The sequence below is a fragment of the Clytia hemisphaerica genome, unplaced genomic scaffold, assembly GCF_902728285.1.
Source record: "Clytia hemisphaerica strain Z4C2 unplaced genomic scaffold, Clytia hemisphaerica genome assembly, whole genome shotgun sequence".
NCBI classification, from domain to species: Eukaryota; Metazoa; Cnidaria; class Hydrozoa; order Leptothecata; family Clytiidae; genus Clytia; species Clytia hemisphaerica.
In genome coordinates, this window is record NW_027104200.1 from 543224 (window position 1) to 558651 (window position 15428).

Here is a 15428-nt window from a genome sequence, read left to right on the forward strand (position 1 = left end):
CAGCAGACATTTTCATGCTAAATTTCTGTTCAGTCGGGACGAACATAATTCTTGAGCAAGCGAAGATATAGCCATTGAACCCGACTGTTGTCGGCACATCAAAGGGCCACTACTAAATCTCTCCGATGGTATATTGGTCCGCTCCTTTAGAGCTTTAGCGTGGGCGGCCGCCAATACGCCATCGGAATATCAGATAAAGGAGGATAGGTTTTCCAGCCGCGGCGTTCAAATTTTAGAAACCTTAATATGTTACTGGGCTAGCGTTACAGACATTTTTCATAAACTCATTCAGTATATTAAGATAACACCAACTTCTCTGATACTGATAGTTTTTATGTCGGACGGACATTATTCTTTGATTTGAATTTAAAAAAGGTCTGTTCACTTTCACAATTTGGAATTTTGAAGACAGTTTTCGAATATTAGGAAGACTGGTTAAAAACTCTAAAGGCAATAATTTAAGAACATCGATTTTTTTGTCGCAAAATGTCCGTCCGACATGTCCGTCCGACATAAAAAAATAACTTGCCTGTCCAATCCAATAACATTGATTAATCCATGGCGATAAATAACATAATTTCTTCCATCCTCTAAACAATATACGAATCTTGATAAATCCCAAAAATTGAGTCGGTGCATCTATTTTTGAGATAGCAATGCAAGATTTCATCAAAAAGTAGAAAATCCGTGTTTCTATCGTGTCCGTCCGACATGAAAAACAATTTTATTGAAAATTGAAACATGCTTGATGGTGGGCATTGCTATTAATAATGTTTTTGAATGAAAAAAACAACCAAATTATATGGAAAAAGTCCAATGAAAATCCAGAAAAACGGCGATTTCCGGCATATTTTCGGCATTGTCGACCGGAAAAAAAATTTTCTCAAGAATCGAACTAGGTCATGTTTTGGGCATTGTTAATACGATGCGTGAGCAAAAAAATCAGAAAAAACTAATGATGAAATCTCGAGAAAATGCCGAAAACTAGTTTTCCGGCATATTTCCGCCATTTTCGGCCGGAAAGATTTTTTTTTCGAAAATCGGGCTTCGTCACATTTTGGGCATTGCCATTTTGCATCATTGTGCAAAAAAATAGAAAAAACTAATGAGCCAATCTCGAGAAAAGCTGGTAACTAACGGACGGACGGACAAAGGTTAATTTATAGGACTTCCACCCCACCGGGGTAGGTCCAAAAATATGGCCATTAGAAATTTGAACTTAACGTCTCAAAATAATTTGCAGCTGAGACAAAAATGGCTGTAACTTTTGATAGAATTCGAATCAAGTTGCGGTTTTGTGCTCGTTAAAAAGATAATTACTGTGAGTGGAATATTATCAAGCAAAAAAATTGGAAAAAAAAAAGAAAAATGAAAATGAAAAATAAAGAAGAAAAAACACAACTTCTTGTAGAAATGTGGTATAAAGTCTGTCTCGAAATAATTTGCAGCTGGAGAAAAAAATGGCTGTAACTTTTGATAGAATTCAAATCAAGTTACGATTTTGTGCTTGTTAAAAAGATATTCGTGAGTGGAATATTATCAAGTAAAAAAATTGAGAAAAAAAAGGAAAATGAAAATGAAAAATGAAGAAGAAAAAAATAAACTTTTTGTAGAAATGTGGTATAATTACCATTTTCACAGGAGTGACTCTTCAATCTTTGATCATCATCAATGTGAAAAAATTTTTCAAAAATATTCATTCAATCAAAAGATATCAAACAAAGTTTATTGCTGGTTGATCAAGTTGCGGTTTCAAAAGGCTGTTTTTTTGTCGTTTTTTACCAGTTTTTACTATTTTATAGAGTCAACCAGCAATAAACTTTCTTTGATATCTTTTGATTGAATGAATATTTTTGAAATTTTTTTTGACAGTGATGATGATCTAAGATTGAAGAATCACTCCTGTGAAAATGGTAATTATACCACATTTCTACAAAAAGTTGATTTTTTTCTTCTTCATTTTTCATTTTCATTTTCCTTTTTTTTCTCAATTTTTTTACTTGATAATATTCCACTCACGAATATCTTTTTAACAAGCACTTAATCGCAACTTGATTCGAATTCTATCAAAAGTTACAGCCATTTTTGTCTCCAGCTGCAAATTATTTCGAGACAGACTTTAATTATCATTTTCACAGGAGTGATTCTTCAATCTTAGATCATCATCACTGTGAAAAGATTTTTCAAAAATATTCATTCAATCAAAAGATATCAAACAAAGTTAATTGCTGGTTGACTCTATAAAGTAGTAAAAAACGACAAAAAAAACAGCCTTTTGTCATACCAACATACCAAACACGTGACATTTTTGTTTAGAAACATGAAACAAAATGAAGGTGAATCCTTAAATGAATTTTATATTCGCTTACGAGAACAAGCTGGCAAATGTACTTTTGAGAATACAGATTTGAATATAAAACAACAGATTGAACTCTCAACCAACATTGAAAGCTAAGGCTGTACAGTTTTCAGCACCCCGATAAATCGTTGCAGGAACTTTTGACAATCACACCCCTGAGTAATAAAGTGGCCTGGTCAGATCTACCCCGGTGAGCTTTTAAACTCTACCGGGTGACATAGACAGGGGTGTACAATCGGTAGGGCATACGAAACCACAACGAAACAAAAACTCGAGATTTCGAAGAAGAAATTGCCGGCCGACGAAGACATCTATTATGCCGATAGAAACAGGAGATACCGCAAGCACATGACACCAGAAGATCACAAAGAGGCGCAAGAAGAGATGGTAAGAATTTGAATCGATGTGGAATAAGTACTAGTCAAAAAAGCTGTTATAAATGTGGAGGGAAGTTCCCACACAAAAATCAGTACCCAGCAGAAGGAAAGACATTTAACAAGTGTCACAAAATAAACCATTTCGCAGTAGTCTGTGTAGGAGTCAGAAGGCCAGGGGTAGCTTTTCCGCTAACGTCTCCTATCAAGAGAACGAGAATTTTATAAAAACATTGTCATATCATTACGTCATCTCACACTGTCATGAAGAGCTCAACCAACCAACTTATGACAGGATTGGAAGTTGGTGATGTCCTCTCGACTTTGAAATGCCATAACATTTTTAGAAAGGAGTTTGTACATGATGAGGCTTTGATGACAGCTGACCGTGTGAAAGAGGAAAGTCTACCAGAGATACGGTCTTCTTTAATCTTTAGGGGTCAGTGAAAGATCTACCCTATAGAAACACCTTTTAGATTTTTTCAACAGAAAGGTGGAAGGCAATCTACCAGAGAAATTGTCTTCTTGAACATCTTTAGGGGGGGAGTAAAAGATCGACCCGAACAAAAGTTGCGTTTTTTTTGTTTATAAGGTAGTGGACCATCGGGGGGAGCAGACGGCTCGCTGGTTAAAAGTAACAGACAAAACAAAATTACAGAACACCGTAAGAAATAAATTTTTGGATTATTATTGGGTACTACAGGTTAAGTGTAAAGCAAACAGTGAGATGTACTGAACAAAAAAGAAACAGGTTTCGAAAGAATGACCAGTCTGAGCAATGGAAAAAAAAAAATAATTTTATAAAGCAATCCAGGGGCTTTAGACCAATGTCAAGATACATTGGGAGTTCGACAAACCACTGGTTTTGATCCTTATGTAACATTAATATTTGAAGCAGTTTTTGCGGGCGATTTTTCATTTTGTTTAGGTAATTACTCAACTAAAAGGTTGCCCATCAAACATAAAACTGTCCAAACGTGATTAAGTAGAGTTGAGAGATGAATGAACTTCAGAGTTGAGACGTTTGCTATGCTCAGGATAATTATCAATAAATTGGAGCAATCAATAATAAATTGCTACGTTCAAGTTTTGTTTTGGATCACAAGAGCTGCTTATTAAAGCACGAGCGCATCAGCCTCATGAGTTTCACCGGTTTCACCTGAAGACCAATCTTGCGTTTTGTAAAAACTTTTTTTGTAAAACTCTTAAAAATTAGAAACAAAAAAACGCTCACAAAATGTTGTTAGACTTCCTCCTTTTCGTGTATACGATCCTGCAAATGTCTCAAGGGATTGTCATCTTCATCAATCAAGCCATCGTCACCTCGTTGCTTTGAATGTAATGTGGCAGGATTTTCGATAGTCTCTTCTTTTGTTTTTGACTGTTCTTGTGAGTTCACACCTGAAATTTGATGGGGGTAAAAACGAAAATCAAAGTCCATTCAACGGAAGCAATCACTATGAATCATGTACAGTCTCTTTATCTCGAACCTCTACAAAACCACATGTCTCTTTAATAAGTTTCTCGTCCCTTCAGTTAACAATACCCGATAAACCTTATTCCATAACGAAATTTCTTCAATTCGAACAAATTTGTGTTCCCTGTGCGTGTTCGAGTTATGGAGACTTAACTGTATTTTCAACACTTTTCCTGAAGAAAAAGGTTTTTTATAATGTGAATGCATTGGAAAACTCTTATCAAAATTTCCTTACTTTTCAAAAAATCATAATGGCTTAAAAGTTGAACTAAGAGGGACAAAAGTTCTCAATTTAGAAGGTTACCTTTTTCGTCTTCCGTATTTGTCAGATCTATTTTATTTGAAATGCGTCCATTTTGCTTGTTGTTTTGAAGGCCTTTCTCGCCCAATTCGCCTCGCTTGTATTTCTCAGCTCGTGTCGACTTGAAATCTTTATTTGTGAGGTCTTGCGTTGAATTCGTATTCTTGTCCAATTCTTGATATAGCTTCAGTTGATTTCTCAAATCACTGACTTCAGCGTACAAGTTTTCGAAAGCCTAAATATTAAAAAAAATTATGATTTTAAATTCGAACAAGAAGCCGAAGCGGCATGAAGACCCAGCAACACAACAATAGTCGAATGTTTGTTCGCAAAACATACAAGGTGCCGATTCTTTCAAACTGTTTTGATCCAACTTTTTTCTAAATTCTTACAAGTTCATTGAGAATATGAACTGTAGCACCAAAGTCTGAAACATTTTGAGGGAACGGACCTGAACACATTGGTGCCTTGAAATGAAACTGTTTGTGATGTCTCTCGCCGTTACGTTTTTACCACTTCCAGTTTGTACATATGAATTAGGAAGGGCGGGTCTTTTGTCATCTAAAAGGAGAATTATTCGAGCATCAAGCAACAATTGGTTATCACAAGATTTTGAGATAATTTGGTGTGTTCAATTTTCTTTTCAGACTGAATGCTGTTATTACTTTCAACACTGTCGAACGTGCTAACCGCACTGGCTCAACTTCAGTATCTTTGAAATCATTCGTAGGCCCAATTGTAAACTTAATGGCTTAAGAAAAATTACAGCATTTTGGGATTTAGCCTCGTTTTGGCGAAAAACTCGTCCCCAGGCCCCAAAAATTAAAATTTTGAAAAAATGAAAAAAACACTCCCAGGGATTTGCCCAAGGATCAAGTGGGCAAAATTTCAGCCCAATCAGACCATTTTTTAAGTCTCCAGCCTGCCCCAAAGTTTTAGCCTCGTTTTGGCGAAAAACTCGTCCCCAGGCCCCAAAATTGAAATTTTGAAAAAATGAAAAAAACACCCCCAGGGATTTGCCCAAGGATCAAGTGTGCAAAATGTCAGCCCAATCGGACCATTTTTGAAGTCTCCAGCCTGCCCCAAAGTTTTTGTGACAGACACACAGACAGACATTCTCAGATTCTAGCTCAACTGAAGTTGAGAACTGACCTACTTTTCCAGAAATAGCCCTCCCCCTGTTGATCCTCGGATATCCAGAGGCTTAACGATTTTTGTTCAAAAGTGGATATCCAGGGGATTAAATATCTACAAGGGAGCGGATATCCAGGGGGTAAAGTGTCTTTTCAAGTAAAAAATATGATATCCAGGGCCGTAAGCATTTTTATAAGAGAGGATATCCAGGGGGTGAGCATATTTTTAAGAGTGGGTCTTTACTAATAAAGTAGGATATCCAGGGGATTCGATACTTCGAAAAATCAATATCCTCAACAGAGGGGGTGAAGTTTTTTTTGGAAAGCCCAATTTTACATACCTGTTAATATAGAAGGGACAGTTGTTTGTTGTTGCAAAATCTTTCTGTCATTGATAATTAATCCCTCTTCTGATAAGATTGCATTGATTCTCTTGTCATAACCAATTTTAGTAAGCAGTCCATTTTTGAAATCATTTTCAATCTTAGACCATTTCTGGCGTGATGTCTTTGATAATACAGGGAGAACTAAAAAATCAAAAGAGACAAGCAATGTTTGAGATGATAATTGGTCATGTATACCTTATCGGAGAAAAAATGTCGAGGGGAAATGACGAAAACTTTGACAGGTTGACGAAATTTTTCCTAAACATTTTTATCACCTGACCAAAACTTTTCCCCAATCAAAATTCAAATCCTTTACTATCCGAAATTAGTGCTTTATTAAACATCGAATTACAAGATCTATTTTCAAAGAAAACAATTTCATTCTTTTTCATTTGGACAATTTTAATCCGTTAGAAGTAACAGAACTAAGTTGTAAATTCGGTTTGGGAAAAGTGACGAATTGGAAATTTTGGCCAGGGAAAAGTGAGGAAAATACTCTGGGTGAAAGAATTTTTCCCTGGCTAACTAACAAGTAAAAAGAATGCAATGTTTGGGATCTTACCATGAAAAACATCTTTTGGACATGCATAAGGAGTTTTAAATATCAGTTTATATTTGCAAGTCTCGGGTTCAGTTACAGATAAAATTTTGTTTTCTTCCCCACACTGCAGTACAACCTGGAAATTAAATCAAATAAAGTTGTATTCAATATTGTATTTTAAATAACTGAATATTTTGCATGTTTTGAGAAGAGCAAAAGAAGAAAGAAGATTTTGACTACAGTGTCATAGTGTCCTGTCATAGAACAGCAAGTCAAGGTTACAACATTTTGTATCTTACAAACACTTGTCTTTCTTGGGTTCCATGGCATATGTCTCCATGATGCATTTCCATTTGTGTAAACAAACTTTTCTCAATAGTCCAGTGTTTCCACACACTAATAATGAATAAAATATCAAATGATGAAATAATAGAGTGAGAGGTCGTGGATTCAATTTAAACATGCATGTAGAAAAAATGGTAGTAATTGCATGAAAATGTTTATCTATAATTCAGTGGTCAAACCAAGGTTTTTTGAGACGGAAAACGGATTTTACATAGCAATTTTAGGACATAATATTGAAATTTTGGCGAATTATACAGAATTTTGAGACAGAAATCCCTCTTTATTTACTTCACTAAGACAGAAATCAGTCTGAGCCAGAAGAAGTTTGAAAACTGATAATTTGCACCCTTTCACGTTATTAAACATAATAAGACAACTTTTAAAATGGTAATTACTAAGTCATTTTATTATAGCTTTTAATCAACAGCTTACCCCAGTACCCCATGGTACGAGTTCCAGCGATAAGTTTGTTCCCTTTGTGTTATGTTGTGGAAAGGGCAAAATTGATATTTGTAACTATAAGAAAAAGGCAAAAATAATTATCTGTGAAAGATTCCCTTTAACACTCTTCTAAATTAAAAAAAACACGACAGTAAGGAATTCTTTACTGACAAATCATTTAAGTGAGCTAAATTTTCTTTAAATGAAATTGAATGATGGGATTCTGTTCATGAAGCATGACATAAAATATGGGGAAGTATCACAATTACTTGTCTCTTTTTTTCCCCAGTCTAACTTTGCTAAAAGTCTACCCTATCTTCAGTAGTCATACCAAAAAAACAACTTTAGCAGACAGTTTTTTAAAAAATGATCATATTTAATATATAAATCAACCTGTAACTAATCATTGTTATTCAAAAAGTTAGTTACTTGTTATGCATGAGGTCAAAGCACTTTCCATTTAGTTTCTCAATCAAAAAAGGAGGCCCTAAAAATGAAAAAAAAACTATAGCATATAATAGTGTAAGACTAGCCAAAGAGCATACTTTGCCTTCAACAATTGATATACAGAAATATTGTGCACTATTACTCTAGCGTGCAAGTGAGGATGTCTGGCACACTGGTGCTTTTTGTGTGCTTTGAGTGTTTTTTTCACGGGTTCGATTGATTTCACCATGTACAGTAAGCATCTCGTGAGCACAATATACGTAAAGCAGTGGCTACCTATCTTTAGGTAAAATAAACTCCCTTACTTCTCATTTTTTTCAGCTTTCTCTATTATTTACCTGATGGCTTCTCTGGGTTGAATCGAAGAATGAGTTTCTAAAACAGAAAATAATACAATGCAAAGTGAATTTATTTAGTATATTCAAATTACGTTGGAAGCCAGCGCTGACATTGCAAACAATTTTCGAAAATTATTATTTCGTGTAACATTAACATTGCAATGTCTTCTTTCAACAAAAACATAGTCAAGAAAAATATTGAGTTCAAACAACATAAAGCTGAGTGAGGCTGAATTAATATTGTATTCAACTCGTAATAAATGCAACTACATGAAACTCAATATACAACTATGGACAATTGTCTATCTGTATCAGGCAAAATTCAAAGCACTTTTGCCAATGGCTGTTTTTCAGATTAGAAATTAATTACAAATTAATTTGGTAACCACTTAGATTAATCAATACCAATGAAGAGCCTTGAGATTTGTCACAAGACCCCTTGGATGCCGTATGAAAAGTTTATTTTCAAGGATTATTTATAATAAAGCAAGGAAAATATTGATTTTGCCCACCTTCTTACACATTCTTCAAATAATTTAGTTTTAAAAATGAATTCAAAATTGAGTATTGTGGCCGTATAACAGCCACAAAAAAGCAATTGAAATTTTCACTGCTGTATTAATTCTTGAAGCAGAGCTGAAAAAGAAAAAAGAAGCAATGGTCAAACTGATAAAATTCATTATTAATACCTTTTCTTGGTTTTGGGTGCCAGGATTTGATCTAAAATCAGGGAAAGTTCAGATCATTTAATGGGATAAATTTTTGTGGGGATTAAATCTGCAAAATTAAATCTAATTGGAAATTTGGAAAGGCCTTATCCGTGAAATATTTTTGAGTAAAACTTGAAAAATGTAAAGCAATTACTTTTCTAATGCTTACTGGCATCAAAGAAGCACTAATAATGCGTACTTAAAAAAGCAACATACAAATTACAAAATTTGGCATAAAAAGGAATAAAATTGTGAAAATATTGTCTCCCTATATGTGATCTGCAAAATCAAGTCCAGCTTAACTGCAAAAGTCAAATCCTGCGAAAATCCCTTTAAAATAGATTAATAAGCTATTCTTTGGCATCAAGTAGGTGCATTTTTTTGTCAGAAATTGACCCTACAGTCCTCATGCAGCGATCACACCAGTGTAGTTAGGATAAAAGGATAAAATAAACCTATATCATATTCTAATGGGCTGTTCCATTATAAAAAAACATACAGGGGGTATGGACAAACCTTTTCAAGTCATAAAGAAATTATTGAAAATATGTACCCCCTGGAAAAAGGCAAAATTTGCAAAAATACGTTTGGAAAGATCCTTTATATACCTTTAGAGCGAGCGTGGACGGACTAAGATCAGTCTTTTACCCCCTGGAAATTTTAGAATAACTTTTCATCCCCTTGGAAAAATGAAAGAACACCCCTGGAAATTTTTCTCTGAATGCCCTCTGGAAATGTTATACTATGAGATTGTAAAATGTAATGGCCCAATTTGTTCTTTAAAAGTATTAATACAAACCCTATTGGATTGTTGAATGAAAAGGGTGCATCAACAACTTTAACTTTACCACTCTTTGTCAACGACAAGACTAAAAAATGATATAAATGAGCATTTGTTTTAAATATTGTAATTTTCACATTAAATTTAACATTTACATTGGTTTTTTCTTCACACTTTTTATACTTTTTAAAAGAAACAAGCTAGATGCTGAATGGACCTACCTGATGATGAAAGTTAGATAGCAATGCAAGGAGAAAAATGAAAAAAAATCAGTCAGAAAACATAGCGTTTAGCGAAAATGCACAACGCAATAAATTCATCATTGATTGTTGATAAGGGGAGAGGGAAGGGTTGTAGGGAAAAATTAATAGAAAGTTCTGGTCGCAAAAATCAGTTTTATTGACAATTGAATCATGCTTGATGGTGAGCATTGTTATCAATAATGTTTTTGTGTCAAAAACATAGAAATACAAGGAAAAAATCTAATGAAAATCTGCAAAAACGGCGATTTCCGGCATTTTCAACCGGAAAAAAAAATTTTCTCAAAAATCGAACTCAGCCATGTTTTGGGCAATAATTAATACGCATCTTAGAGCAAAAAATCAGAAAAAACTAATGATAAAATCTCGAGAAAATGCCAAAAAACCAGTTTTTCCGGCATATTTCCGGCACTTTCGGCCGGAAAAAAATGTTTTTCGAAAATCGGGCTCCGTCACTTTTTAGGTATTGTCATTTTACATTAGTGTGCAAAATTTCATAAAAAAATATAAAGTACAGCTCGAGAAATTCAAGAAATACCGTTTTTCCGGCGAAAATAGGCTGTTCCGGCGATTTTTAGAAAGTTCCGGCTTCAAAAATCAGTTTTATCGACAATTGAACCATGCTTGATCGTGGACATTGCTATTAATAATGTTTTTGTGTGAAAAAACAACGAAATATAAGGAAAAAGTCCGATGAAAATCTGCAAAAACGGCGATTTCCGGCATATTTCCAGCATTTTCGGCCGGAAAAGAATTTTTCTCAAAAATCGGACTCTGCCATGTTTTAGGCATTGCTAATACGCATCTTTGTGCAAAAAATCTGAAAAAACTAATGATGAAATCTCGAGAAAATAACAAAAAACTGGTTTTTCCGGCATATTTCCGGCATTTTCGGCCGGAAATGATTTTTTTTCGAAAATCGGGCTCCGTCACATTTTGGGCATTACCATTTTGCATCATTGTGCCAAAAATCAGAAAAAACTAATGAGCCAATCCTGAGAAAAGCTGGTAACAGACGGACGGACGAACGAACGAACGAACGAACAGACGGACGGACGGACGGACATCGGTTAATTTATAGGACCTCTACCCCACCGGGGTAGGTCCAAAAATTTGGCTGTATGAAAAAATGAAGTTTTGGATTCACTTACAGGAACATAAAATACCAACAAAAATCATTTCAGTGAGTGACATTCCCTAAAAATGATTAAGAAAAATGAGTAGAATAAGTCTCAAAGTGCTCAAGAAAATTTCTAAAAAATCTAATACCTACAACATATTGATATCTTACAAGTGAAATAAAAAATCTAGAATTGTATTGAGCAATGACTATACATTCTATTATCTTTCAATCAATGAAATTGCTCTTACACAAGCAATAATAAGAACTAATTTCGAACAATGAATGTTTTTAACAATAATAAATAGAAGACATTCATTTGCACAACGGATGGCCTTAAAAATACCACAATTTAAAAAACACCATCCTTTTTTTGTTTCAATCCGTGAACCCAAGGGTTATGCTTTTTCTCATCTTTCAGTATCATCCCTCTTATGAAAGAGAGAATCTCACATGGGATGGCATTAAGCAATCAGGGAATTCCCTCAATTGTGGCATACTAAAATTGCAGTACTTTTTATTTCATAGTGAAGAGGGTTATAACAAATACAAAAGGAGCTGGTCAATTAAAAATAAACAAAAATTGATTGTCAAAAATTGTACCAGAGGAAAGCTTGTCTTTATTGAAAGAATTTGATCCATGAAAAAACTAAGCTCTAGTTTAGACCGCTCACTTTTCACCCTGCCTATTTTAATTGTAAGATTAGGCACAAAGCGGGCACAAAGTGGGCAGTTAAATTCTTTGCTTAGAAAAGATTAAAAAAAGTCATTGTGTTGACGTCAAAAGAGGGCAATGCATTGACTTTAGACAGCCCACTTTTATGCTCACCTTAATTCACAATTAGAATAGCAGGGCGAAAAGTGTGCCGTCTAAACTAGAGCTAATACATCTGTGCATTAAAAAGATATGATTTAAAAATGTATACAAAACTGCCTGTTTTCTGTTTGTACTGCAATTGCGGTAAAATATTGTTATATAAATGTAAATGCCACAAGGGGAGCATCTATCTATATCTTAAGTATTAAAAGTTCCTAGGACCCATTATCCATACTAGACAGGTACGAGCCAGGAATTATCTTATCCATTTGATGGACTAACTTTCTTGGGTTTTTTCTTGTTCCTTGTGGTAATAAGAATATTTTAAGCTTCTTGACCACCTGGATTTCTCACCTGGGTATCCATAATGGTGGATTTTTGGTCATTGGACCCCCGTAAGCAAAAACGAAAATTCTTCCAACCCAAATATAGGCTTATCATAGATCAATCTATCCGAAATTTGATACTGATTAATTTTGAGATACGAAGTTGGGTCTGAAAACTTTCCTATCTTCAGATATAAATCACTTTCGTTTTCTCAGGTTTGACTGCAGTTGTAGGCATGTTATCATGGAGTAAGGCAATTCTTTTAGTAATATCCCAAGAAATATTATTATTATTATTATAATGTAACAAAGTTCTAGGCGCACGAGGGCCTCTGGAACTGATCGTGATTATACAACGTATTTTACAATTGTCTTGTGTTGAATCTTTTCGGGTGTTTACTCCATGCAGTGTTGAGTCTTTCTTTGAAGACTTTGACTGTCTTTGCTTCAGCGACATCTTTTGGCAATTTATTCCAGGTTGGTATAGTTCGATAAAAGAAGGAATTCGTTTGTACACCACGGAGTCCATCGCTTCCAAAGTTTGGAATCATCTCAAAGTTGTGCCTTCTGTTTGGTCGCGTTCGATGGGCTATCTTGTTTGGGATGGTATCTTTTTCGTAATAGTTGATGTGCTTGTAAAGTTGGACCATGTCACAAAAGTGTCTTCTAAACTCGAGCGTAGGAAGATCTAATTCACGCAATCGTTCTTCATAAGACATATTACGACATTTTTGAACAAGTTTTGTTGCCCGTCTTTGTACTCCTTCAATCAGATTTACGTGTTTACGTAGAAACGGAGACCATACTGACTGAGCGTACTCCAGATGCGGGCGAACAAACGTACAATACAATGTTTTAAATGTACTTGTACTCATGTTTACAAATCCTCGATTGATTATGCCAAGTATCGCGTTTGCTTTTTTGACTTGCTTTGCAATGTGTTCTTCAAATGTAAGTTCTGAGTCAATGAGGATTCCAAGATGTTTTTCTTCAAAGACGTGTTCCAATTGGCGTCCATCTAGGGAATATGGATGAGCATGTTTGATGTTTCCAAACTTTCCTAGCGTCAGAACGTGACACTTTTCAGGATGAAATTGTAATAGCCAGTCTTTCGACCATTCTACAAGTGTGTCTATATCATTCTGAAGGGAAACAGAGTCTTCGATGCAGTTGACTTCTTTGAAGATTTTGGTATCATCAGCAAACAGTAGGATCAATGAGATGACCTTTTCAGGAAGATCATTGATGTATAGCACGAACAGTATTGGTCCCAGTACACTACCCTGTGGAATACCACTCACTACAGGGTCTGTAGTCGAGAAGGACTGGTTCACTTTTGCTGATTGTGTTCGACCTGTTAGAAATGACGTTATCCATTTTAAGATTGAACCGTTGATGCCATATGCTGATAGTTTCTTGCATAGTCGACGGTGGGGTACAGTGTCGAAAGCCTTAGCAAAATCGAAGTAGATACTATCAACAACGTTTCCTTTCGAGATGCTCTCATAACATTTATCCAGATTACAAAAGCTGTGTCACGGTTGAACGGTTGTTAATGAAGCCATTGTTTGTTCGATAAAAGATTATGATCGGAAAGGTGCTTCATGATGTGTTTCCTCAGTATTGATTCCATTAATTTGCACACTACCGATGTCAAACTATAATTGACTGCCAAATTCTGAGGTCCCTTGTTTTTGTAGATAGGTGTGACATGTGCCACCTTCCAATCTCGTGGTAATGAGCCTTCAACTAAAGATTTGTTCATGATTACAGCTAAGGGTAGAGACAGATAGTCAGATAATTCCGCTAGTATCCTAGGGTGTATTTTCGTCTGGACCGAATGACTTATTATGGTTGAGCTCTTTCAATTGATTCTGTACCATCTCCTCAGAGATATGAATATCTCCGATGGATGAATCAGTTTCTCTTTTCAAATGCAGGAAGCTCACCTACTGCTTCTTTGTGAATACACTGCAGAACTGTCGTTGAAGTAATATTGGCTTTTCGTGATCTTCTGCTTTAACGATGTTTTGACATTTGGTGATTCAAGTAGTGATGAAACTGTACTAGAAGCTTTCATCTTGTTACGCACATGTGACCAGAAGATCTTCGGTTTGGTCTTTGCGTTATCACAAAATTCTTTTTCGTAGTTCCTGTGAGCTGTCTCATCAATTTTGTTCACTCTGTTTTACAGGGGTGTTTTGCTCGATTGTATTCTTTTTCTTCGGGCGGATTTCATCCATTTCCGATGGAGGCTTCTTGCTATTCTTTCCGAACTATAGTTTTACCTTTCTTCTTCCAGTTTTGACCACCGATGATCTTTATGGGTACAAAACTAAAATATACATTTAAAAATATACCAAAACTTTATGTGCTCCTAGAAAAGGCCTTAAACATTGTTTGTGCAAATTTTCAAAAATTTTGCAGTACAAATCGTCCCTCACATGACTAAAGGTTCAATCTCAAAATAAGGGTCTTGGGAAATTGGAAATCTTGCAATCCTGTTCTGCCTTTGAGATTGGCCTTTTCGTCATATGAAAAGATTGACTATTCCTCTACATGAAAAAAGGGCAATCTCAATCTCAAAGATGACCACCACAGTACGTAAACTGTAAATTTCATAAGGTATTAATTTTGAGATTAAACCTTTACTCATGTGAGGGACGATGTGTATTTTACAGACAAGAGTACAATTTCCTTACCGTCAAAAAAAAATATTTTTCTCTCAAAATTGGCTTTTTTCTCTAAAAGAATGAGTGAAATGATTCTTAATAAGGCTTAAGGCAACTCATTTCTTTGTAATCTCACTCAGAGGGGTAATTAACAACAAAATAAGGGCTAAATGTTTCTGGTTAGCACTTTATAGAGCATGATTTTTGGTAAGATTTGATCCGAAAAACAATGAAATTTCCAAGCTATTGCTCAAAAAATTCTCTCATTGTATCTCAACATTAAACAAAGTAGAACCTTCTATTCTTTAGACTGACTAATGCAAAGAATTATGAATAAATTCAAATTGTTGTGGTGTGTTTTACATATCAGATTTAAGTGCTTCTAGGAGCTTGTCTTGTCCTAAAGTACTTAGGATTACTACGGAACAGCCCGAACTTGAGATTTGAGTGAGTTTAAAAAATCCGTCAAAATGCTCTAATCTATTTATATATTTAAGTAGTAACAAAACATACATGTTCGTTCTCCCTACATATAAAAACATTATTATAAATGAAAATGAGTTAAAATAAAATGTTTGGTTCTTTATTCAAAAATAATTT

General features: G+C 34.9%; 1 protein-coding gene and 1 long non-coding RNA gene across 2 annotated transcripts in view; one reads left to right on the forward strand and one right to left on the reverse strand.

The window, feature by feature from the left end:
• Positions 1 to 301: 301 nt before the first annotated feature.
• On the forward strand, positions 302 to 9918 carry LOC136815222 (uncharacterized). The gene is made up of 2 exons (XR_010847695.1): positions 302 to 375; positions 9834 to 9918. It is a non-coding gene; the product is annotated as an uncharacterized lncRNA (long non-coding RNA).
• Positions 2125 to 15428, reverse strand: part of LOC136815221 (N-acetylglucosamine-1-phosphotransferase subunit gamma-like) — a 15157-nt gene continuing 1853 nt past the window's right edge. Inside the window, exons 2-13 of the mRNA XM_067071667.1 lie at positions 11045 to 11090; positions 9652 to 9721; positions 8832 to 8862; positions 8143 to 8179; positions 7787 to 7844; positions 7349 to 7432; positions 6871 to 6967; positions 6593 to 6707; positions 5986 to 6171; positions 4963 to 5072; positions 4515 to 4746; positions 2125 to 4134 (exon numbers count right to left, since the gene is read on the reverse strand). Coding sequence (XP_066927768.1) covers positions 3977 to 4134; positions 4515 to 4746; positions 4963 to 5072; positions 5986 to 6171; positions 6593 to 6707; positions 6871 to 6967; positions 7349 to 7432; positions 7787 to 7844; positions 8143 to 8179; positions 8832 to 8862; positions 9652 to 9721; positions 11045 to 11087 — 1221 coding nt within the window. The 5' untranslated portion in view covers positions 11088 to 11090 and the 3' untranslated portion in view covers positions 2125 to 3976. The remainder of the gene's footprint in view (positions 4135 to 4514; positions 4747 to 4962; positions 5073 to 5985; positions 6172 to 6592; positions 6708 to 6870; positions 6968 to 7348; positions 7433 to 7786; positions 7845 to 8142; positions 8180 to 8831; positions 8863 to 9651; positions 9722 to 11044; positions 11091 to 15428) is intronic.